Source organism: Lonchura striata, chromosome 2, assembly GCF_046129695.1.
Source record: "Lonchura striata isolate bLonStr1 chromosome 2, bLonStr1.mat, whole genome shotgun sequence".
Taxonomy (NCBI): domain Eukaryota; kingdom Metazoa; phylum Chordata; class Aves; order Passeriformes; family Estrildidae; genus Lonchura; species Lonchura striata.
Window position 1 is genome coordinate 107,113,202 of NC_134604.1, and position 26,192 is coordinate 107,139,393.

The following is a 26,192-nucleotide window of genomic DNA, read 5'->3' on the forward strand; positions in this document are numbered from 1 at the left end:
AATAATATATTTAAAATAATAATAGTAACTACAAAATATGCAATTTTCCATTTAGAAGACAAGACATGATAGTTTCCTTTATGAAATTAATTAGAAAATATATCAGTCATAACTTCTGTCAAGTACATACTATAAACCCTGATATTTGAACATTATAAAGTGATTTTCTTATTTTTGGTAATGTGGTTCTATTTTTGGGGGTTGAAATTTTTAGTTCTTGCTTGTTTCTTCTCCTTAAAGATCAAAAACTTACTTTGCTTACTGTAATAGTCTAACCAGCAACATCCACTGTAAAGTTAGTTTTCAGCTGCAAATAAATTTATTACATTCAAAAATGGTGTCATATCTAATTTATTTGCTATATGTTAAAAAAACCCCAAAAATGTTAAATGAAGTAAGAAAATATTTAACTCTGTATTAATTGAATATATATTATAAATATGTAGAGGTAGATCTTATATACTTGTACACCTTTGCAATAGCTCTCAGTTCTCAGTATTTGTTTCTATTAAAAAAAAAAGAAAAACAAAAAAAACCCCACAACTTCATTTACATTCTCAGTGCATCACATCTTCCAGCTAGTCCATGTTCTGTTTCACCCAACACCCTATGTAAGAATTAAAGTAAATTATAGAGTCAGTGAATAAATGGTAGGCAGAAAAAAAAAACAACAATAACACAAAAAACCAACCAACCAACCAAAAAAAAAAAAAACCACCCAACAAAACAAGCCACAAAAAGCCCAGTTGTTTTAAGGAATTATTTTAAGAACTGGAGCAACTACCTGCTCAACAGTTTTTCTGACCTTTAAACTTGGAAAATCCCAGAAGAGAGCTGATGACAAAGACAAATTTTCACATAAAATACTGAATAAATACTTTAAAATAAACTGCAGCCAGTGGAGGACCCCACACCAGAACAGGCAGATGTGCTCTGAAGTTTCCTTCAGAAATTGCGACCCTGTTAAATGTGAATTAAAAGCCAAGTTTTTTTTCCTACTGTGAATAGCACCTCAACAGACCTGTTTCACATTTTAGAATACCGAGGGCCTTGTAAGAGTGTTGTAGAATTTCAAATCAACAGTCACAATGCTAAAGGGTTTAATAAATTACGTTCAGAAATGTCCTTCCAGTTAGAGACTGGCTAAAGAACACAATCATAATCTTTTCTAAAGTTCTGCACATTATTGAGGCAGAAATTGGCTGGAAGCTCTTATGCCATATTACAATATTCAACCTAAAATTTTTAAGGTCTAACAGGAACATCTAATGCTGTAATTTCTTGCTGGAATGACTGGAAAGCTGAGGGATCAAGATATCATATTGTTAAGAATATAAACATCTTTTCTTTATTCTAAATGAAAATATACATTTTTATTCCCTCACAAACTTGCTTTTAAAATTCAGACCTAATTATAATTATATTGGTGACAGCTTCTCCTCTACTACATTCAAATACATGTGAAAATAAAATATGCCAAGACAGGCACAATGTACATGTCAGGGTCAGGACAGTATTATCCCATTTTCCCCTATTTTTACAAGCCAGTCCAAGAATATATTCCCTTCAAAAAAACATAATGTGGCTGATATATTAATATAAATTCCCAAAGATTCAGACAAGATAAAAAACAGTAAATTGTCATACAGAAAACTTCTATCAAAATTTGGCATTGTGTGAGTGTAAAAACACATACCCACTGGAATTTGGAAATGACTACTACTAGGTCTGAAACCTGAGAGAGGGAATTCCAGAAGTAAAATCTGCTGTTCTGCTGCAAATCACTAAAGAGGAAGTTTTCTACTAGCATACCACCAATATTTAAATACCCAAACTATTGCGCTATGAATCATGTTTCTAAAAAGATCAAAATTATTTGTGTGTAAATAAGAGTAAGTTGCAGTTAATAAACTCCACCTGTTCTTTTATATGATGATAGGATTCTTGTAGAGGTTCAGGGCTATGGAACAAGCATTTTATTTACTATTATATGTTGTTCACTCTGTTTCGTGAAAGAACACAATTATTTCATTACAATAATGCTTAACCATTTAAACTGATGGCATAATTTTAACACAATTTTAACTTCATAAGAGTTCATTAGTGAAACTTAGGAAAATATTACAACACTGTTTCCTTCTTAACATCATGTTTTCAAGCAATTCTGAAAGGTACCCAAACTAGCTGTAGCCCTAACACTTGCAAACCCTTAATAGCCTACTACTTCACAATTTGTGACAAATATTTCAACCCTCTGTGCCTACATCATCTAGCAGCCTTCTAAAATCCAGAAGTATACCTTTTTTGAGTCTCTTGTAAAATATTTTTCCTCATGAAGGTACTGAAAAGCCTCCTGAGCTGTCTCTAATCCATCCTGCATTAAAAGCCTGGCTTGAAGTCAGCTTCAAGACTGCTCACATGTTAGATTGCTAGAATTTCCAAGAGATATATACACTGAGGCAATACATGTTGTACTTTACAAAGAAATTTACTTAATTGTAAAGAATCTTTAATCAAAATCCAGGTGTGTACTTTTGAATGCATATTAACCCCTAAATAATTGCTGAAAGAAAATGAAGGGAGAGGGAGGAAAAAAATCCATATTTAGCAGTGTAATAATTAGTGCCTCAAGATTATGCTAAAAATCAAACTTTTGGTTCTTAAATTAACTGCTGAGTCATTCTATGAATCAAAGGAACATCTACCAGTAATTCTGGACCAGCTATAATGGAATTAAACAACTAGTCTGTAAGTTTATTTTTTAAAACTTTATACATTTGCATATGTGAGGATAAAATGGAATAAATTTAAAAAATATGACAGTTACTAAAACCTCATAAATATTATGGTATTTTTATTGACCCATAGCCAGAATGCTGCTACTTTTAATACAGAATTATGAGAATGACAAAAATCCTAAATTAATTTTTTAAAATTTAAAATTAAGCCTTAGATATATATAACCAAGATATGTACATCCAGTAAAAATATTTAATGAACAATATATAATTCATATTTCATATTTATTACTTAGTGAATAATAACTAATTAATAATAAATAAATATTAATGCCTGAAAATATTAGCAGGGTTTTTTTTTCTAATACAGCAATAATTCACCTATTTTAACCAAAGCATGGACATGAGCGTTTCCTTTCCCCTAAATGCTAGGCAGCCATCATTACAGAAATAGTGCATAGTGGATCATTTTTTTACACAGGTCCTACTGCCCTAAAGCCATTAGCAAGTCTAGGCTGCCACAAGTTTTTCTCCTCTAAAGACACAGTCAGACCTACATTCCCTACATAAAGGCCATGAAAAGTGGAGAATTTGCTGAAGAGTGAGGTGGAGGATGTGGTGAAATAGATGCATTTTGTGCACATAACAACATTTCTGATGCTGAGGCACAGTTGTAAAGTAACACTAATTTCAACTTTTCATAACTTCTGAGCCTTCAGATTTTTCAAGTTCAAGGAATATGTGGCAGGGTTTGCTGAAGGATAAGATAACTTATTCATATGCAAATTCCTTTGCACATACATATATATAGCATCACATGCAATATATACACCAACAGTATCAATAAATAAACTTTCACTGAGAAAGTATACATATTTTCAAGACATCCAAATGCTATTTTATTTCATGAACTTTTGACCAAAGATACAACCAAGAAAATCATCTCTATCTCTTGGTTCCTTTATCAGCAAGGCTATGGACCAACCTATTCCATCCACAGGAGGAGAAGCCCACACCCAGATGTGAAACAGATCTGTGAAACTGTATGGTATGAGAGTGGGGTAAAGCCATGTGCACACAGACTCAGATTAAGGAAGCTGAACAAAAAAATAGAGGAATTAAAAATACATACAGCCAATTTGCTTAGGTTGGTCAGCATTTCATTCTGATCTCCAAAGCCAGTTGTGTGAATTTTGCTCACAGCATCCTCTTTCTCAGTAAGCCATGCGTCAAAAAGGCACTGAAACAAAATTGAAGAGAAAAAGCTTAAATCAGGCCTTTTCTATATATCTACATATATAAATAAATAAAACATATTATTATATTTCTTATAATGTTTTGAAGAACATTCCAATTTATGACTTAAAAAAAAAGAAGCTATTCACCTGCTCTTCTGCAAAATGTTGCCATTTACGAAGAATATCTTGCAGAAGGACCCATCGTTCTTCTGTCCATCTACAGATGGCTGCCCACCGTTTTCCAAAGTGCTGGAGAGAAAGAAACAAAAGTGTGTTCAGCATTTGTTCACTTTTTTCTTCCTAAACAAGGAAAGCTGTTTTCCCTATGGCATTACAAAATTTTCATGAAAAAATTTTCCTTATTCACTTTTTTCTCAGGCATTTGCCCTTAAAATATGCTGCATATCACACTGAAATGGAGTTTAGGTCCATTTGAAATAAAATCAAAATGGGGAGAATAGAGAAAGCAATGGATTTAAACACTGAATATTTTAATACTAATCTACAGATAGTTTTCTATTGAGTCTCACTTTGAAAATCCCACTCTATTTCAAAACTTTAAGATGCCCAAAACAGAACTACTTGAAACATAAACATGATGTCCAAAGATGTGTACAAAGCAAAAAAAAAAAAAAAAAAAAAAAAAGCTTTTAAGTTGCATTGTCAGTACAGTTGGTCAAAGCTCTTACCTCTTTTAAAATACTGCACTGGAAAAAAAACCACCCTTATAAACTACCAAACCAGCACAAATCCTGCTGAGATGTCCCACGTATTTGTAGCATATGCTACTATGTATGTATTTAAATTACAGGAAACACCAACCATCTTGTTTTCTCCTCCCTTATTTTAGCTAATGATAGAAAACTTTTATTGCAATGGTTTATAGTGACTTAACTACCCATGGACAAAAATTATTCAATGGACAAATTATTCACCTGCTCTCAAATAATAATAATAATAAAAAAATCTCTTATAAACATTTGAAAGGCACTCTATATTAGTGTGTTCTTAATTTTTCATCCACTTCAAAGCATATCCTGACAAAAATAGTTTCTGCCTTTTTTGATATTTAGTTATTTACTTCATTACTCATATGCATTCCTTATAGCTTGAGATACCCTATAATGCTATATCTTTTGTATTTACATATTCCTCATAGAGATTATAATTTAATTTTAGCAAAAATCTAGCATGGATTCTTAAAACCAAGATTAAAATTAGAACTGACTTTTCTACCAGGAAGAAAAAAACTTAAGTTTCACTTCCTAGGATATGGAAAATAAATTCCAGAATGCCATCTGAATTTGTTTATTTACCAATTTTATGCCATAGTAAAAGATCAGCAGATACAGTTTTCCATTTAGTGGACACTAAAACCATAAAAATATTCAGTTGAATATTTTATCTTGCTAATTACTAGTTCAAAAATCATAAGCATATCTTTCCGCATAGCTATTATATAAAAATCCTCATACCTGAGTAACTTTTAAATATCTCACATCAAAGCAGCTGACTTTTCTTAATGATTACTGTGAGAAAAAATAATTTCCTCTCAACAACTGCAATAACATCTCCATCAATTATCACTGTGGTACACCACCAAAAGTATTTTTGTCTGGTCCTCTAGAAAACACCAAAACCTCAAGAGAATATTAAATATCTGGCTCTTCATTAACTCTGAGAAATACATTAATTTGCCCAGCAAAAAAGTTAATACAAAATACCATTTTTAGCATATGATTTCAGAGCCATGAAACCTTTTATTTTCCTCAGTAATTCGACAAGATATTTTACTTTTAATAAAGTAAGCAAAATGACCAACAAACTGCAGTGATAAAAGTGCTGATTCTGTGATGAACCTTAAATCTAGTTATTTCTCATGAAAGGCCACAACAACCATACACTGTTTACTTGAGTTAAGATATGAAGTTTCAAGTTCAGAATATCATGTCAGGACAATTATTTATAAAGCAGTTATTATACTAAATCACATGGTGCTCCACTTCAACTCTCTATTCACATCAAACAGTAGCCTTTGCGATGCCCAGAAATTCAGACTGCTCCAAGTGTTCCAAACAGCTGGGAAAACAAATTTTCAGAGAAATTGACTGAATCCACACTAACAAGTAAAATACCCTCCTGCTAAAAAAAAAAAAAAAAAAAAAAAAAAAGCCTTTTCTCTTTTCTTACAGCCCTAACGCATATTTTTAGAGAAATCTGCATGCCAAATAAGATTTTTTTTTTTTCTACTCAGAGGACACTGAAAGAATATTTTATATGACTATCAAAAGCAGAAGGTGAAATATTTTCGTCTGCTTAAAGGTCAAAGTAAGGAAGCACAAGAACAGAAGAAAATTAGTAAGACATAACTCTAGGGAACACTGGATTAAAATAATGTGCTGCAAGCCTGCAACTAACAGAATTTACTTTAGAAATTTAGCCCATTCATAAAGTTTCTACCAAACAACAGTATATTTTCTGTGCAGTTCACAAGTGGTCAACATTTTATGCACCAACACATAGAGTGGGAGAAACAAACAGGAGGAACTGGAAGCATTGGTCAGGTCCCACAGCTGTGATGTTAATGAGATTTGGTAGAATGAGTCCCTCAGTTGGAAATCTGCAATGGAGAATTCCTGGATGTAAACTATTCTACAGAGAATTAGCAGAAATTTCTAGATCAGTATCCCTTTTCCTTATGGATGATTTCAACTTCCCAGGCATCAACCAGGAGTATTATATTGTGATGAGCAGGTCTTGGAAATCCCCGAAGTCTGTAGGATGTAACTTCCTGTCATGAGCGCTCAGTGAGTCAACTGAAATAGTCTATTCATTCTTTAACATTCCTCACTTATTTTGATGTATTTTTTTACTAGAACAGCCCATATACAATTTTCAATCAGTGGACAGTACCCTGAATAATATGAACATATAATCCAGGAAAACACACTCTGAGCTCCTTTCCCCCAGCAGGGGAATAAACCATCAAATAGTATTTTATACACTTTATATAATTTTTTTTCCCAGCACAGACACTGACCCTTGGAGCCTGGGGAAGCCTCTAATTGGAGCTAGCCCACAAGAGTCCTTAAGAGACCTGTGGTCTGCTGGGTATAATTATGGAATAAAATCTCCCTGCATTCATGGCTTCTGTATGCTTTCTAGCCGTTTCTGTGAGCTCAAGATAATTCCCCCCATTTTTCCTGTAAAAACGAGTCAGAGTACAGCAACAGCTTTGCCACTAAAGTGGTTTGATTTTGCAGCACTAAATATAGATTTGAACCTTATTCTGCAGCTGCATTGCTAAATCTGCAGATTGAGTTTAATATGGGTCTTAGAGTTTTAAGTCTAAATAGTGAGTTCTTAGAACCAGCATAAAGAGTCTCTCAATATGTCACACATTGATATATTAAGTAAACAAAGTAATGTAAAAGTAGTTTTAATGTTCACATTCACCCAGTCTCGCTCTAGCCTCTCAAAGTACCTTAGTGGGACAGCTGTTTCTAAGAAAAGCCCTACATTTGTATTTAATTTTAGTTTTCTAAGCAAGAGTAAATTAATAATTTGTTTCAGGGGACACTTTTGGCTTCTATGCCATTGATTACCTCTTAAATAGATATGTTTTTGCATAGGCAATAAAACTTAAGAATTTCTATACTGTTCACTTAAAATCAGCATAGATTCTTGTCAACCTTCCTGAGACCTAAAATCTCAAAAAGATAATTTTAGGCTTTAAAAAATTGTCTTATACAATCATTTAGAAAAAATAAACACCTATACATTACATACATAGATCTTTATATATATGAAAATAGTTCAGGAATCTAAAAAAAGAAAACCTCAAAAAGAAAGGCGAAACTGAATTTCACTTGAAAATGTGCATTTGACTATTACATGGAAATAAATGCTCATTTTCTTCCTAATATGATCCTGACCAGCACCTCAGTGAACCAGTCTTATTAAGCTCTTTTGTCTGACAGTTCATGCTCTTGTTTTGTTCTACTTTTAGAAGTCAGACTGACAGATGCATAATCAAGCTTGGAACTTTTCTCCATTGTGCTTTTTGTGAAATGCTCTAATGGTTGTGCCTGTCAACACATTTTATCTCCTGTGCTTTCTATTCAGACTGCAAGTGATATGGAACAAAAAAATTCCAAACAGTTCTTGTACACAAAAAAGAGGTGTAACATTTCACTAGGAGAGCAGGTGGACTATGGTAACTCCCTTCTCCTGGGCATTAAATGATAAAAGTTTCCACAGCTCCCTAATATTCTCCCTATGGCTTTATATCTGTACTTGGGTTTTAATAAGATCGGTAATATTGCTGCATATATTTTGACTTTCAGAGCAATGGATTTATGTTTTCTCTCAGATCCCTCTGTAAGAAATTATGAATAAAGGACATAACAGAAGAGCAAATGTTCTGTTCCACAGCATTCCATGTTCTGTTCAGAGAGCCTGTGCTGCAGGGTGAGGGGACTCAAGAATTGTTTATCTAGCATCTTCTAAGAAATTTACTTTTTCCAAGACAGTAATAATTGGTGCATTTTGCAGTAGTACAGTTACAAATTGTGTATTTCCACTGTGTTTAATTTACATTTATTATTCATGATGTTTCCTTAAGGTATTGCTATATTTTCTGAGTTCTATTTCACGCTTTATTCCAATACGGGCAAGCCACAGATGTTGCACAGGATACTAATGGTACCTTTCCAATGATTGTAATAACATAGGATGAAGCTGTGTATTCTGATGTTCCTTTATTATTCTTTCTGAAGATGTGAAATTAGGTTGTCTAACAATCCACCAACCTTTCATTTGTTTTTCGCACTACTGAAAACTCTCATTTCTACATATTCTTATTCATGAAGTGCTGTAAATATCAAATATTGTTAATTATTTTCTCTCTTCTTCCCTTCAAGATATTTTACAAGTTTAGTTTTGCTATTGGAGCCATGTTCTTGCTAGGTTTCTGCTTTATTCCACTGAACAATTCCAAGGAGCTGTCTGGCAAGATATTCTGGAAGGTTAAGACTATTTTGGGCAGGTGCAGCACAGTTCTGACCCTTAAGATGAAGTCAAAAGGAATTAATAATTATGGATCAGGAGAGGCTGTACTGTTATCTTGGCTGGGTTGTGCTCCTTGAGTGACTAAGTTGCTGTAGTAGAGAGAAGTCAGAATTACATTTGAAGTGGCAGGGCTCAGCATCTTAGCCAAACCTACTCTAAATTCCAAACCAATTACTGATTTACTGGTATTGGTACCCAAATTAGCTATATTCAAGACAGCACACAGGTATCTGTCAGTGCTACAGCTATACCTGCTGGAATGTAGATAGCTTCTCTAGAGAAACCTTGGATGCTAATGGTTTAGAACCTACAAACTCTTATTTTCCCAGGTAATAAAGCAAAATTAAAGAACAACATTTTCTCTCTTCTGAAAGAGAAAAATAGAAGGAATCTTGGCTGTAATATTGCAACTCCTCTTGAGCTGTGTCCCTGGAGAGCTGACCACCAACACAAGAGAGCCCTCCTTCAATGTATCTCAACATTAATTATTGACTTCATTTACCCAATTTCATTCAGCTGCTACAGTAAGAGCATTGGAATATAAATAATACAGCAATAGCAACATTTTAAATATGCAATTGAAATAGTGAATTTTTACTATGATCAAGTAAATATTTGAATAACTTTTAGAATATCTTGGCTGCTAGCTCTATCACAAATGTATCGCCAATATGTTATTCTTTTAAAGATACTCACGTGATTGCATTTAGAAAATTCAATTGAATTACAGTTGCCTTTGTTTCTCAAGAAACATAGGCATGAGAAAATAATAGGAAATAACATATGACTTTCCCCTCAAAAGTGCTTTAGAAAAATACAGAATAATCTTAATATTTCCCAATCACCACCATTATTTGTCTACAAATTATGGTCCTGTAGATCACGAATACATTCACTACTTGGTTTTGCTTATTAAAATTTCCTATTTCATTTTTTTGGAACTGGCAGTGCCATTTAGTCATTACCTGAAGCTGCTCTTCCAGTGCAGCAGTAGCTCTGTCACCACTGTTTTCATCTACCACCACTACCATATGGGTTAGGGAATTCACCTTGACTTGTTCCTGCTCCAGATCTTCTTGAAATGCCTATAATGAAAGCACATGTGTTACAGAATGTGTTCCAAAGTAAAAAAAAAAAAAAAAAAAAAAAAAAAGACCATTGACTGATTAACTTGCATCACTGGCTACAAGAATTCCAGAGCTTAAAGTTAGTCACTCACAAGTCATAAAATGTATACAATATTCCAGACTGAAAATTTTTCTTCAGAAATATTTTGTTGAGTTTATGTAGCTGATTTACAGTATTCACATAATATTTATACATACAAATAGCCTGCAGATTTTAAAGAGCCACTGAATTCAATTTGTTACTTCATATTAATGTATGAAAAGATTATTTTTTTTTCAAAATTGTAATAATACAAAAAAATCACATAGATTTCATTAAACAAGCACTTACTAACTTCAGTTAGGCATCCCTACAACATTACTCACATAGGAGAAAACTGATCAGGAGGTGACCCACCATTAGGAAACTCATACAGCACCCTACTTTCACTCACTGCAGAGACTAGGAAACTGAACAAGAAACAAAGACATTTAATGATTTCTGCATGTCTGATGAAAAATTTGCTTGTCCATTTTTTTTTTTCCCTCACTTGTCATGAAAGATGAAACGTCTCTTTGCTATAGATAGCAAAATCAAAACCAGCCCAGCTCTGGCACCAGAGAACTGAGCTGAGCTGCCAGACCTATTTTCTCCTTTCTTTGCGCTGGTGCGGCAAGAGGACACACAAAAAAAAATGAAAGGAGCTAAAGTGGTGTTGGTAATGAAAATTAAAACCACAGAGAAGACCTCATACCACTCCCCTGAAAAAAAAAAAAAAATAAATAACAAGGTATCCAGGACTCCATCTTGTCTGACATACTTTTCAGGTATCTCTAACTTGCTTCAAAACAACAAAAGAATTGGGGAAGCCAAAGTCCTGGATTATGTTCTCCATACTTCAGCTGAGTGTATTCTAGGGATTAATGCATATATAGTGGGATAGTTACAGTCTGAAAAATAATATGGCCTTGTCAGAAGAGAAACCTTGACTGTGTTACCAATTATGTTGAATTTCACAATGTTGTGGTTTTCTGCTGCTTTTTCAAGTAGAGTCATTCACTCATGCATGAAGCCCTTGCTGAACATAAACTTATGCATTCTAAAACTATATTTAAGATGTCTTACTTTTATTTTAAAATAAAAATTAAACCCAAAACATGATGTTGTTATAAGCAATGGGAAAGGAACTCACAGACTACTTTGTCTTTAGGGCATAAATATCTTACCACCCATTTCAGAGTTAATTTCTTTCATGGGCATACTGAGACAATATAAGAATCCTCCTGACTTTCATGCCTGTGAGTACCATTTGCTTCAGAGAGCTAGACTATAAAACAATTCTCAAGGACTGTGAAGTATACTAAATTGTTAGAGTCATCCCTGGAATTTAGACTTCTCAACATTTTATGATCCAGCACTTGAGAGGGAAGAGGAGGCAGAGTGGTCATGGATTAGTGTATATAATACAGCTCATTTCCCCCACATTTAACCCCCTCTTTAAGCCATACAAAACAAATTCATTGCTCCCTAAGTCTACAGCCATGGACAAGGTGACTTTTAGGTCCTTTTTAGCTGGAATCTGACAGATGGCATCCCAGAACAAAACCAGAGTTAGCAGGAGTGGATGGCTCTTTGGAGGTGGGAGTCTCACACACATTGTGAAAGACTTGAGAAGTCATGGAACAGATGAACCAGAATGTTGAATCATTATCTAATCCTCTGGCAGATTCAATTTACTCTGAAGTAAAAGACTGTTCTTTATAACCCAAGAGTCTATTTTTACCATGACATTCATTGGTGAGAATTGTTTGTTTACAGGATCTTGTTGGAACAGGAATTTATGATGGACAGTTATGATGGCAAGAGCACACTCCGCTCAAATAATTTAAATGGAAATTTCTAACAAGTCGCTCTGAGCTTATTAGAGAAATAGCAAATTTTCATGGACTTAAAATGGATGTAGAAGTTGATGAATAGATATAGCAACAAGAGAAACTCAGAAAAATCTAAAATTCCTTTAATTTCTATCTATCAGATAACAATTTACACAACTCAAACACAATCTAGATCAAAGTGAAAAAAATGCCTGCCAAAGTCATCCAAGTACCCAAAGACAAATTCATCCTGATATTTGGACACTGAAGACGCGTCTCATTTTACCTTTGAAATTAATTTGAAATACTAAAAATCGCGGCACTAAAAAAGGCTTAGATGCTATTAATGAAATTATAAAAATCTACCAACTATATATGCTATAATAATAAATAATAATAATATATATGGAATAATAAAATCAGTGCAATTAAAAACACAATTTTAAAATTAATTATAACACTTCCAATACAATATTCTGCTTGGAGAGCTCAACAGTCCTCAGATTTTTACTGAAAAGTAGCTTGCTTCCTTTACAAAATTAGAAGGAAGGGATAATTGTAACAGGAGAAAAAAATACTTAAAACACTACTGAAAAAGAAATTACTGAAATGTTTAACTATTCTTCCAAAATATATTGCCTATGCCAGATTTCTTACCAGAACTCCCTACCTTCCTAAGGACAAAATTTTCTTGTTCACCACTTCAGTCCACTCAGAAAATCAAGATATCAAGCTCATATATTTTGGATGCAAGCAGCATGCTGGGAAGAATGTTGTGTTCTTTCTCTGGTCTGATTGTTGGTTGCCATGTCCAATACAAATTAGTGGGGTTTTTTTTGTTGTTTTTTTTTGTTGTTGTTGTTTGTTTGTTTGGGTTTTTTTTGTTGTTGTTTTTTTGAGGGGTTTTTTAATATGTCTCAGCAGAGAAACTGAAGTGTCATTCACAAGAACTCAAGATCAAGATTTTTGAAACAGCATTTTAAAATAGAATAAAGGAATCAGATGTATGGAAATCATAAGTCAAAGGGGGATACGTAATATGAAATAAATTAGTGAAAAGTACCTACTAATGAACAGGTAAATAGAAGAAGGCAAAATTAAAAGGGTAAAGAGAAGACAGAGGCAAGATGACAACAACCCAAACCTGTTTGCTGAAATCTGTTTCATTTGAAATGATGATTGTCTTTTATATCTTCAAACTTTTGGTTCCTCTTATGAATTTACAAAACTTTGTTTTTTGATACAGTCAGACTCATGTGAGACTAAGAGAAAATATGAAGGGTGTTGGGGTCTGCTTTTTAATTGCTTGTTTAGTAATGAAGCAATAAATGTCCAATTAAAATGCCATTGTTTTAACCCTTGCTATAGGAGGTAGCTTTGCTGTATGTAAAATACAATAAAATTATATGACACTTTCAATAACTGAAAGAATAGAAAACCTTGTTCTTTGATTTCTGAATAAAGCAAGGGATAAATGAATACAAATGTAAATAAAATTAAATCCAAACAATTTTATTTCCATAATTTCTAGTTAAATTTCCTCTTGCACATGAAACAGATTTGAAAAGTAACACATAACTAATATTCACTATTCAACACACCACAATGAAGAACAAGCATGTGGAAAAGAGATGTCTTCACTCAGAATCTTCAAATAGAACCTAAATACCCATTTTCCTCAGTATTAGAAAGAAGCACATAAAGAGATTGCATAAATAAAAGTATTACATTTTATGTTAGTATTCAAGTATAAAATGCATAGAAATAGGAGTAAAGTTATTCAAGTCTTTGATGTATTCAAAATCTTTCATGATTCTTTCTCTAATTACCATTTCATAATTACCTTCTGTCTTTAAAAAAAAGAAAAAAAATAATTAATGTCAGAAAATGTCCTTAGCTAGCAAAGCCACATACTGAAATGCATTATCTCCTCACAGGGCAAGCACAGACAGCACTAACAGCAGCAGGAGCTGCAGAATTTGTATTCTTCTTCAGCAGCACTCCTTAATCAGAATGCAAAGAAATCATCTTTAGCACACAAGTGCATCATGAAGTCTTTTGCAGCTTTTGACCTCTTTTTAAAAGAACTGTACAGGCTGATTTCAGTTGGAATTGTTTTTCAGGATGATCTGCCCTCTAAAACCTGGATTAGCACTGACACAGGCCAAGAAGCATCAGGTGTTAAAATCTCTCAAGATACCATGGCAAGGAACTGTTCTGAGCCATTGGTGTAGAGACATTAACAGGTCATCATATTAATTCTCCACCACCTCACAAATCACCTCTACTTTCTATATTTTTCTGTATTTCCTTATCATCATAATGTGCTACAGATGCATATATAAATTTATTTTAAAATCTAAATTATTATCAAGCAAGGCAATTTAAACCATTACATTTAATAAATTTATTACACAAACTATCCTCTCTTTTTAGTCCCTAATTCTTCCATTTAAAAAATACGCTTACATAATGTGGAATAAATTGGCTAAATTCCATCTCATACTCTATTCCTGAGTTTGGCTGTGGGTTTTGTTTGTTGTTTCAATATGTTACTAAAAAGTATTTTCTACGGTTAGATAGTGCATTTTACAGTGCATTATATATATTCAGGATCTCTGGAGTCTTAACAATATTGTATGGTCTGACTACTGCATCTTTGCTGCTACAACACATAAGAGAAAAAAGCAAGATAAAAAAAAAGAATACACAGGTATTAAATAAAATTATATCTTTTCATTGTGATGTAATGAAAAGATGGTACAGTTGCATATTCTAGTATATTGCTTATATATAAAAAGAAAGCAATTTTTTTTTATATCAGAATAAAACTCACAGTTGTGATAAAGTAAGCCTACAAAAACTTGCTAACTCTACCAAACAATAAATATTAAATCAAGATTTCATATTACTTTGCTATGCTCTAATGGCAGGAGTAGAGATTTTAAAATGTCAACCACCCAATTTGGGTTTTATGTTTTTGGAAGCACATCACAGCATACCTTATGCTCTTCTATTTGGCGCTTTAGGTCCTCTAGATCTGGACCTAAGGGCTCCAAATCAGTTTTCTTTGTCCTTCCCTCTGTTTTTGTCAGCCAATCAGCAAGTTGGGCTAGCTGCTGGTTCTGCAAATCCATTAGGATTTTATGTAAACTGTAAAACAAAGAAAAAATAGAATTTATAAGTGAAGAAAACAACAGAAGCATCTGCCCTGTGTACTTACAGCTTTTCCCAAGGTTACATTTGAAGGCAGAATAGCAATAGAAGCTTTGAAAGGGGAACAGGCTCCCCAGGGCAGAGGTTACAGCACCAGCCTGAGAGCTCAGGAAGCGTTTGGGGAATTCTCTCAGGCACGAGGGGTGACTGCTGGGGTGGCTGTGCAGGGCCAGGAGCTGGACTCAATGACCTCAATGGTCCCTTCCAACCCAGCACATTCTGTGGTTCCATGGAGAAGGCAACTGAAATTTTTTTGAAATAGTTTTGATTTACACAAATAGTTTTGACACTTCTTCTTTAGAAACTGACTACATCATATAATATTTGGTCTGCTAAAGTTTTGTGTTCCAGTTACATTTCTATTAGAGCTGGAGTTCAAAATGTCTGCATCCTGTTTTTTTAAAGCTTGTTTTATCCACTATAAGTATTTCGAAAACTGCACAAACAGCTGACCCAACAAGGCTTCCTCTAATTTAGGATATTAAATAGAAAGAATATTATATTTTCAGTTATTCAATGGAAAATACTCTGAAAAATTAACCAGAAAATACTTCAGTTTTGACTAATCAAATTATAGATATGTGGATCTATATAGATAGGTCCATATAGATCCAAAATGATCTGCCCAAAAATCCATTACAGATTTTCACTTACACTTGCCTCCTTCGAAATTCTCTAAGCTTTCCTAAACAAAATCTTCATCAAAAGCATTCTAGGATTTCAAATTTCATTTTTTCTCTTTTTTTTTTTTTTTTTTTGTTAATGGAAACTATATTTTAAATATTTAGTAAAACCACCAGAAGACTCATATAGTATTGTTTCCATCCTAATCTCTCTATTAATTTCAGATAGAGTGCAAAAATATGATACCCTGTTTCAATAAAGACCATGGTTTACAAGGGATTAGGGATCTCAGATCTCAGTCCTTCACTTTCAACTGGGTATTTTATTGTCTTGATATTATAAAATAAGCCATTATAAAGTACAGTGCTCCATCCTGGAGATATTCCTCTTAGCAATAAATTAAATAAACTGTACAGAAAACCTGTTGCAGTAAACTGAATTTTAAAAAATTATGAAATATGTATTATACAAAATATTGACATTATTCTGAAATAAGGAGCATAAACTTAAACATTAAATAATCACAAAACATAATTAAATTAAATTAAGCAAATTTATTCCTAAGCATAAGAATGCTTCTTCTTTCTTACCATTCACCAGGTACTTCCTTTCTTTCAAAATACTTTTATAAACATCTGATATGAGGGTTTGGTATTTATTTATATACCTCAGGAGATAATAAAATCCTCTCTTTATAACATAGTTATCATAAGTTTCAAATTTAAAAAAAATAATTTAATTTAATGTGTTTTAAAAGTTGTAGAACTCCCTATAAAGTGGAAAATTGCATTGTTTTTCTCTACAGTGGCATATTTATCACTGAGATGCTTTAGTATAGAGCATACAGCTTGGGAAAGGCCAGGAGGAAGAAACAAAAAAAAGAGACAGTTTTCCTTCAGCTAGTGCACCGCTTATTAGAAAATCAAATCATTTCAATACATAGTGAATACATGAGAAATCCAATCTGGGCTGCTTTTACACAAAAGCATTGTTGTGTTCCAAACTTCCTCTGACATTCTGACCTCCTAAATCACTTTCTCTAAAACCCTTTCATTTTTATAGCATCTTTATCAGTGTATCTTCCTTCTGTTCTTGTTTATTACTTGCTTTTGTTTCCCCTGTGCTGTAAAGTGTGGTGCCTTTTTTCACACTTCCTATTACCATTACAGAGGTCAGACAGCTTTGCTGTTCTCATCTTCACAACAACCATCCCTGTTTACCTAAATGTGTCACTGTTGCCTTAGGGATTAGATTACAGCAATATTCTCAGAAGATTCTGCTTTAAACTAAGTAGAAGATGGATCCTGAGAATTTAAATTATGTATAAAAACCCAGAAATATATTCGATTGTGACATGAAAGGTTTTTATAATCATCCAGCCAATTTCTTGAAAAACACTGGTTTTACCAAAAGGCCAGAACTATATCTAAATATATCATTCCTGAGAAATTTCCTCTTGCCCTATCGCAAATCTCATTGAATTTATCACATATTTCTTTTTTGTATAGGAAATTAAGTAGTAGCACAACACTCTATGTGAAGCTCTTATCATTTAATGTCTTCTACTGAGCTCATATTACCCAAATATGACCTGCTTTAGAAGACAGTATGCCATTCAGTCCCTCAGGCAATGACCTACAACTGCAGCTGGGAGATGGTTTAAAAACTGGTGTTAAAGGACATTTTAAGTAGACAAAATACCACTCAGACACATAGCTACTTGCATGTGTTGATTTAAATGAAAATAAGTATGGCAAATAAAAATTCCCTACAGTAAAGCAGAAAAAATCATAGATTTTTTCTCTCAAAAAAAAATACTAGAATTGGAAAAAGTTAAGTTGAAACATCTGAAACCCAGCAACAATTTTATAGTCAATAGAAGACAGAATAAAGGAAACATTCTCAGTACTCAATAGCAAACTGAAAAGAAAACATATGTTTGGAATTGCTAAGAACATATTGAAAGAAAGAGAGCTATGTCATGCAATTGTTGAAAATCTCAGCTCACTTTTTAATGCAATGGAAAAACCCCTCAACCATAAAAGATAAAGTAGAACTGGAAAAAGCTTAAAAGGGGAGTAAGATGAATAACTGAATATGTTCAATATGTATTTATGAAGAAAGTAAGAAAATATATACTTTATCTCTGTATCCCATAAACCAAATTACTCCCCTGTGGCACAATCACAAGCTTTTTATGGAATTTCTTATCTCAGATGGTACTATGTAAATCACAATTTCAAAATCAGATATATTAACATTAAAAATCTCCAAAGATTATTGTGAATATTTAATAGAGTATGTCAATACTTCTGCTTGTAGTCCAACTTTAAACTATAGGCCTTACCCTTTCATAAATAGCATAATTTACACTCCAATAAAATCATGGCAATATTTCCAGGAAAGATAAGCTCTCATTTTTTCTTTTAATGGAATTAAGTTTAACAGGCTTTAAAAGAAAGGTTCTCTCCTTTGTAGTTGAATATAGTGCTATACACTCTTTGTTGAAACAACTCTAAAAAGGTGAGGTAGGTTATACAAATTTTGGTTAAAGTGTTATCTGTGTCCAAGTTGGTGATAGCTGCTGCTTTAGGTGGCTTCCAGGTTCCTAACAACATGCAAGGTTCAAAAACACTACACATCAAATTTCAGGTTAAAACAGATACAAGATGGAGTTTTTCTCACAGTGAAGTGAAGGAAAATCTCAACTGTTAGTCAAGTTCAGGATTGTTTCAGTTAAAATCAATATATATTTTTACACCTGACATATTACTTACTTGCTTTGTTTTTCCATACTTGCTACCCTGAGACTTTCCCAACGAGAATTAAGTAGATTCATTTGTTCTTGGATTTCATTCTCTTCCTCATCTGAAAGTTTTCCAGTTGATAGAAGTTGACTTCCAACTTGCAAAACATTACCAACACGTCCTTGGTGAGCTGTTAACTCCATCATAAACCCCTGATAATTAAAAAAAAAAAAAAATTAAAATATATCCTGCTTTCAGTTGCATTCTTTGAAATGAAAGAACAGAACTGCATTGTTGTGCCAACATGATTTTCAACCTCAGTTTTAATTTTTTCAACCCCTCACCAAAATTTGTAACATTAACTGGAAATAAACACTTCCATTTTCTTCAAAAGGCAAAAAGTTGTTTAGTCTGGAGAAGAGGCTGCAGGGTGACCTTACTGATCTCTGCAACTACCCAAAAAAAGGTTGCAAGGAGGTGGGTATAGTAACAAATGGTAGGATGAGAGTAAATTGCCTCAAGTTGTAGCAGAGGATGTTTAGATTGGATTTTAGGAAAAAAAAAAAAAACATCTCCACTGAATGCTCTCGAATCTTGGAATGGGCTCCCAGGGAAGTGGTTGAGTTGCCATCCTTTGATGTGCAGATGCAGAATTTAGGAACATGGTTTAGTGGTGGATTTGGCAGTGCTAGGTTAATGGTTGGACTTGAGGATCTTAAGGATCTTTTCCAACCTAAACAATTCCATTACTCTAAGGCAGAGTCTCCAGCTTACATTCTCTGAATCAAAATTAATAAAAAAACAAAACAAATCGCCCCCAAAAAATCAATGAGAATAGAATAAAATAAATATATTTCAAAAAACTAGTATAAATATATACCTCATGGGTGTGAAACTGTTCTTTAACAACTTCAACGTCATTGGATATATCTCCTTGTGCTTGTAATGCATCTTCAGCAGAGAGAAGCCACGTGAGTACTTCTTCTAAAGCAGTTTGGTAGTTTTCAAGATCTCCAGCCCCCATCTGCACAGTGCTAAATTTCTTTTCTTCAACACTTTCTAAAAACTGATCAAAACCAAATTGTAAGAGCAATGAAAATGGCATCTGCTCAGACAGTTCTACAAAGGAATAAATGGAACAGTATTGTATTCTAAAAAAAAAAAAAAATTAAAAAAAAATCAGATTGCTAATACATGGATGTACTTTGCAATACAGTTAACTGATGAAGATCAGTTAAGATTGAGGGAAATAAAAAAAATCTCATCTTTAAGTAGATATCTCACACTGTTATGCAAAATCCCTATAAAGTGTTCTGAATAGTGAATAATGAAAATAATATTTACCACCTATTTAGAGAAAAATTTAGCACAGAAGATCATAAAATCATATATGCAAAATGTAGCAAGTTACTTTCTGACTTCTCAGAGAATCTATCAAAAACATGACATTCCAAAAACCCAAACCAACAAACCTTTACACTACATGCAATGCTAAGCTTGAGCAATCCACAGACACATATTTTGTGAAAACCATTCTAGGAAGCTGAAAAAGATCCAAAACTCATGCAAAATCATAACTTTTTAAAACCAAGCAAAAGTGTATTACTGTTGATTTCTCTTTTCTGCAAAGGCCAACCTTTTAATTATGTTTTAAAGCCAAGTTTCTTCTGAAAACAGAAATCCCATTTCTGATCTACTGCTTAAAGTCAAGAGAAATCAACGAGTACTCATTGATTAGTATAACAGTAGAAAACAAGGACAGAAGAGAAGCCAGAAATACATTTGCCCATATATTTTTCAAGAAGTTCTGAATAACTTTAGTTACTTTGTCAGGAATTTCATTTAAAAACAAACTGTACATATAAACATGCTTATGCTTCCATTTAAAAAAACATATCAAGGCACTTAATGATTTTATAGTTGGCGAGAATTGTTCCTACTTATGAATTTGTGCCAATAAAATGCTTACAGCATTTTAATAATAAATAAAGTCTTTCATTGCAGTCTAGAACTGAAAGTCAAAGTTTATCACTAGAACCACAAGTAGGAACACAGCAGGCTCTGAGTTGGAAGGGACCCAGAGGATCATTGAGCCCAACTCTTACATGAATGGCCCATATAGGATTAAAGCTCAAACAAGTGAGCTGACTACAGGAAGTGTAATTAATGCAACATAATCATTAAAAATGAAATTTTTAATCTTCACAAAAGCTTCATTCAGAATTACATAGATGTAGTAATCACATGAAATTTATGCAGATCCCTAAATACGTGTTAGCCTAAGTAACAGTCATGTCTATCACTTCTGTGAGAAACACAACAGTCAGTAACTGAATCCTCATGAGGAAAATCAGGCTTGGAAAACTGATGAACTTTGTAGTGTGGGCTATGTTTGTTTTTTTTTGGTGCTTTTTCTTTTTTTTTTTTTTACAAGAAAGTACTATCTTACAGAAATAGAAATAATGAAGCACAGACAATTGTTGACATAAATCCCTTCAGCACAAATTATTTTTTGACTTCTGTGTAATTCTAGATTTAAAATAATATACAATACAATAAGAAATTGCATCCACCCACATCACATTTCTGCAGCCAAGACATATTTTTTTTCCACTGTGGAAGGGGATAATTTGATCCATACTTTTCACAGGTAATATTATTTTTCTTTCCATAGCAATACTTCATGGTATATATCCATATATGTTACAGCATACAAAAATGCTTTAACAGTTGACTAGGCATATCATGTTTGTAGAGATCTGTGATAATCTATGTTGTCTGAATTTGTTTGAAAATTTTTCATCTGAAAATCTTTCTCTAGATCAGACACTGAATTGACTCATGTATGACAAGCCTCTAAGGAATTTGTTTGAAAGTTCTTCATCTGAAAATCCTTCTCTAGATCAGACATTGAATTTTCTCATGTATGACAATTCTTTAAGGACCCCCAACAACACTTTGTCTGAGGAACAGTTACCAAGTATAATTTTTCCTAATGATCAGCACTTTCTTTGCTTTCTTTCATTTTAACATAAATATTATACAGAAGAGCACTGAAAAATCTTGTAATCATGACCTATGAAAAAATGATGCCTAGACTAATTTCAGATCTGCTGTAATATCTCTTGAGAAGTATAAAACCCAAAGGTATTCTAATAAAAATAGAAATAAAAAGTTTCTTGACAGATATTTAAAATTTTGTTCTCAAAAAAAAAAAAAAAACCCAAAAAGAAATAAAAATGGGAACATGCCTGTTTTCTGACATAAGGGAAACAGAAAAAGACTAGAAGAAAAATACGTAAGTATGGATTTCTAAAATTGTAACACTGTAAAATGCCTTCAAGGAAAAAAAATCTCTCCTTGGAGGCAACTGTGGTTTTTTGACTTGTCAAAAGAAACATATAAACACTGTTATATCTCATTTCTACTACTGTCAGTGTTGTTTTCTCTCCAAAAGATAACTGGCCATCCTTGCTTATCCTGCATATTGAAAGAAAAACAGGGATCAAATCCATGGAATTAGTGTAAATGGAACATGAAAACTTAGAAGGGGACAACTACTGATTTAATACTAATGGCACACTCTTTGTATTAAAAACCAAAACCAAAGTAGCATTTCAAAGATTATTATACCAATTATTCATCCCTTAATAAACCCCCAATTTAAGTGTGCAAATCTAACAGCATTAAGAATATTCCCAAAATGAAAATAGGCCACATAATTCAAACAAGAATGGAAACCTCTGATTCTTATAAATATTGGTAGGCAACCAAACAGCAAAACCTGTGAGTGTTCTTGTTTATGAATTTATATGAAATCTCTCTGAAATGCCTAAGAAAGTAAGAAAAATAGAACTTTAAGGTGTTCCATATACTACACAGATAGGGTAGTTATTAATAAAGGATAGTTATTAATATAGATATCTGATATAAGTTGTGATGGCTGTTTCTAACCATATTTTTTAAGAAAATGAAAAACAATGAACACAGGCTGAAGTCAAATTGTTATAGCCATATAATGCTATGAAGGTGATTCTTAGGAACAAAAGCTGCCTAAATATAAATAAAGTTTCATTCTTAAATCAAAACCTATTCTTAATAAAAGTATGTAATGAGTATGCGACACAAACTTGATTGTCTGGAGTTGGAGCAAAACATAGTGATTTACTGACTAAAAACTTCAACGAAATCTTATTGTGGTGGTGCATCCCTCCCTCCTCCTTTGGCTGCACAATCATCTCAGAAATACATGTGAGCATTGGCCTTGAACTCATCACAGATATTGTCTGCTCCCATGAATTCACACTGGCTAACAAGCCAACTGTTTCTTAATTAACGGTCTTGGAAATTCATTTTTTTTGCCTAAACTAATGAAATAACCTGTGCAGAACAACAGTTTTGTTACCCAACCTTTAGAAGAAATTTACTGACTCAAATTATAGCCAAGATGGAAAGCTACTATGACTAAAGCCAATTCTCCTGTGACCCTGGAAGCAGCAGTCTTAAATTGAGACCTGTTGAGCTCTCCAGGACCACAGTGGGATGTGGACAGCAACCTCCCTCTGCAGGCAAGCCCTGAGAGCCAGTGAACTCTCCAGTTTGCTATTCTTGGGAGAGCACTGACCCACACCAGTGAAAACAACATGAGGAATTAAAATGTCTAATGAACACTGCAGCACGTGTAGCTGGGAATCAGACAGGCAGTATTCTCCCAGACTGTTCTGAAAAATGATCAGACACATTTGCATGTAACAATCCTGGTTGCTCTCATGGACTGATATAAAAAGAAAAAATTGCTCTGGACCCATATGTTGTCCTCTTTACTCTTTTTTTTTTTTTTTCCCTCTGCTTTGTGTTACACATAGATAAATTATACCTAGATAAAACAATGGAAATTATATCTCTGAATCACTATCCTCTGCTAAGGTGTGGGGACTGAAAGACCCCAGGGACTCTGAAGATTTAAGTATAATAAGTGAAAGTAAAAATCCTCTGACCTTCAGAAGCCTGGAAAAAATTATCTATTCCTGGCAAATGTAAGAATTAATTCACAGAATTTAAACCATGAGCTTGTAGCTCTTCCAAGGTGAGAAAATGAGGGGACAAAGTGTTCCTCACCTGTTATTGCATTATGTTCCTAAAGGGAGGAGAAGGAGTAGTTGTGTGTTAGCAAATTCTCCAAGACTGTTTCTATTAATACATAAAGACTGATTCTAAGTCTTACAAATTAGTTGGGCAGCTTTAGAAAGTAGTTTTACAAGAAATCTTTAGGGTTCATTCCAGCACTCTTATTTATATTATGTCTTTCCTGCCTTCAGAAACTGCCTGTCCTGCTGTAAAAGATAAAGAATGTGGCTCTGGACATTAAGAGCTTTTAAATTCAAAGACATAAAATTTTAAAGAAACATTTTTTATTAAAGGCCAATTTCAGTTCAGAGTATCTTTCTCATTTTTGAACACCCCCTTTGCAGGATTACAGCCTCAGAAAATAGTTCACATTATTCACTCTCTAACTATGCCTCCTATCATCTAAGAATGAAATCACTGCTTATTTTTTATTCCTTCAACTTTCTCATTACAAAATCTATTTTATGTGTCTTTGTATTTCTAAATTATGACTGTTAAAATGTTAAATGATAAAACAGTCTCTTCAATAATCAAGATTATGTTTTCTCAACAGATGAGTCCAGACAGAATAGTTCAGTCATTTCTGGTATAAAAACTTCTAAGATAAATTGGTTCAGACTGCTTGTTATTATAATGTTAACAATTTCCTTCTGCTAAATGAGGCTAGCACTTCCATTTTATTAAGTATTTTAAAAACATTATTGTAAATGAATCTTGGGTAAGAAAGGTGGTGGGGGTTTTTTATTTGGTTGTTTTTATTTTTTTTTTTTTGTTTATTTTTGTTTGGTTTGGTTTTATTCTTTTCTATTTTACTGAAAAGCCACACAGGTTTGGCCTTATGATAAATCTGAAAAAATTGCAGGTTTTGCTTGCTCAATTGAGACAAGTTGCATTTTTAGTACTTGATTTTCTCTGTGGCTCCATTTCTACTGCATATGTTTCCACCTCGATGAATTGACCTGTCCTTGCAACTGCAGTTTTGAGATGCAGCAGATTATTAGGTCATTAAAAATCAATGGAGCTTAGGCAATGTATATGCTGAGGAGAAAAGACAGAGCCAGGCAGTATTGATGAAAGTACATTCATTACAAAGGAAGGAGAAGGTTGGAACTATTGACAGGAAAGTGGTAAAAGAAAATTAATTTCTTCAACTATTCTACACGGGTACAGCTGGTACAAATAAAGACTGAAAGAGACAAAGAACTTATTGGCATTAAAGCAAAATGTTGTGCCTTGGGGACTCAAGTGTAAAAGTTGGCTTAAGACAACTTAAAGACATTGAAAAAACTGCAATCAACTGGCTTGGGGAAGAGACTAAAACTGGGAACTGTGAGGACAGGTAAGATGATGCTCAGACTTCAGAGACAGGAGTCACGGCTCCCAGCTGCCTGTTATGATCAAACATTCTAAAAAGCGAAAAGTTGTTTTTACATTTTGCATACATGGCCAAGTGAGTTAGTGCTGTGCAGAAATATTTTCTCCTTAGCTTGATTTCTTCACCACATCTGTATTTGGAAAAATATCAAATCAGGTTTTGCTTAGTAGATACTTGATTCAAAGTGTATCAAACACTATGCTTTTATGAAGTCTCCAGGGAAAATTTTCAGCCTCTGTTTATTTAAGGGTTTTAATTTTGTTGAGTTTTGATGCTTATCAAATGTATTGCTGTTTGTAGCATTGCTGATGACAAGACACTGATATTTGCCTCTCTAAGGAAGGCACTTCCTACTCAAGCAATTAAGAACCATGGCTCTGACAATCAGTGACTGAATGGAATTACTTTCACCATAAACCTACAATAAAATTATGATTTCTTCCTGTTTAAAAGGCTAGTCTACCCACCATTATTCAAACTTTCCTTTCCCTGATGGAAGGCCTGGGCATATTTTAAAGGGAAGTATATTTCAGTTGCTGTCATGTCACACAGTAGACTGTGAGATCATTTGGCCTCTACATAATACATAAATAAGACTCTACTCTACATAAAAAAAGGTGAAATTTTCACCCCAGGATAAGTTTTCAGTATTAACTTATGACTCTTCTTAGAACTCTCCATCAGTAAATGGTAACTGGGTCCTAATGAAAGTATATTACAGGTTAAGAAGCCTGGGGCCTTTTCCCAGTAGTGCTACCAACAATGTAACTCAAGATCAGCAGTTCCAGCTTATTTTAGAAATTCCCAGAGTGTTTTGTATTTTCACATACACACAGAAAAAAAAGGAAAAGGTAATTTTATCCCCTAATGATGATTAGCCCACCTTAAAATTTGAATTGTGGCCACAGCATAATTCAGTAGCATGAAAACTATGCAAGATTGAATAGACAATGGCCATGCTTATTTAATTTTAATTTTTAAAATGCAAGTTCTAAATGTAATAATGACTAAAGTAACATACACTTTGAAGGAGACTGCTCTAAGAAAGACATTTTAAAGGTCTTTAAAGATCTTTA

General features: G+C 33.4%; 1 protein-coding gene across 14 annotated transcripts in view; it reads right to left on the bottom strand.

Moving 5' to 3' along the window:
- The window catches only part of DMD (dystrophin), a 1,151,138-nt gene that overhangs the window by 689,603 nt on the left and 435,343 nt on the right, over positions 1–26,192 (bottom strand). For all 14 annotated transcript variants that reach the window (XM_077781657.1, XM_021553010.3, XM_021553014.3 and 11 more), the window contains 6 exons: positions 19,495–19,680; positions 18,645–18,826; positions 15,030–15,180; positions 10,012–10,131; positions 4,124–4,225; positions 3,871–3,978 (listed from right to left, as the gene is read on the bottom strand). In XM_077781657.1, the coding sequence (XP_077637783.1) occupies positions 3,871–3,978; positions 4,124–4,225; positions 10,012–10,131; positions 15,030–15,180; positions 18,645–18,826; positions 19,495–19,680 (849 nt within the window). The remainder of the gene's footprint in view (positions 1–3,870; positions 3,979–4,123; positions 4,226–10,011; positions 10,132–15,029; positions 15,181–18,644; positions 18,827–19,494; positions 19,681–26,192) is intronic.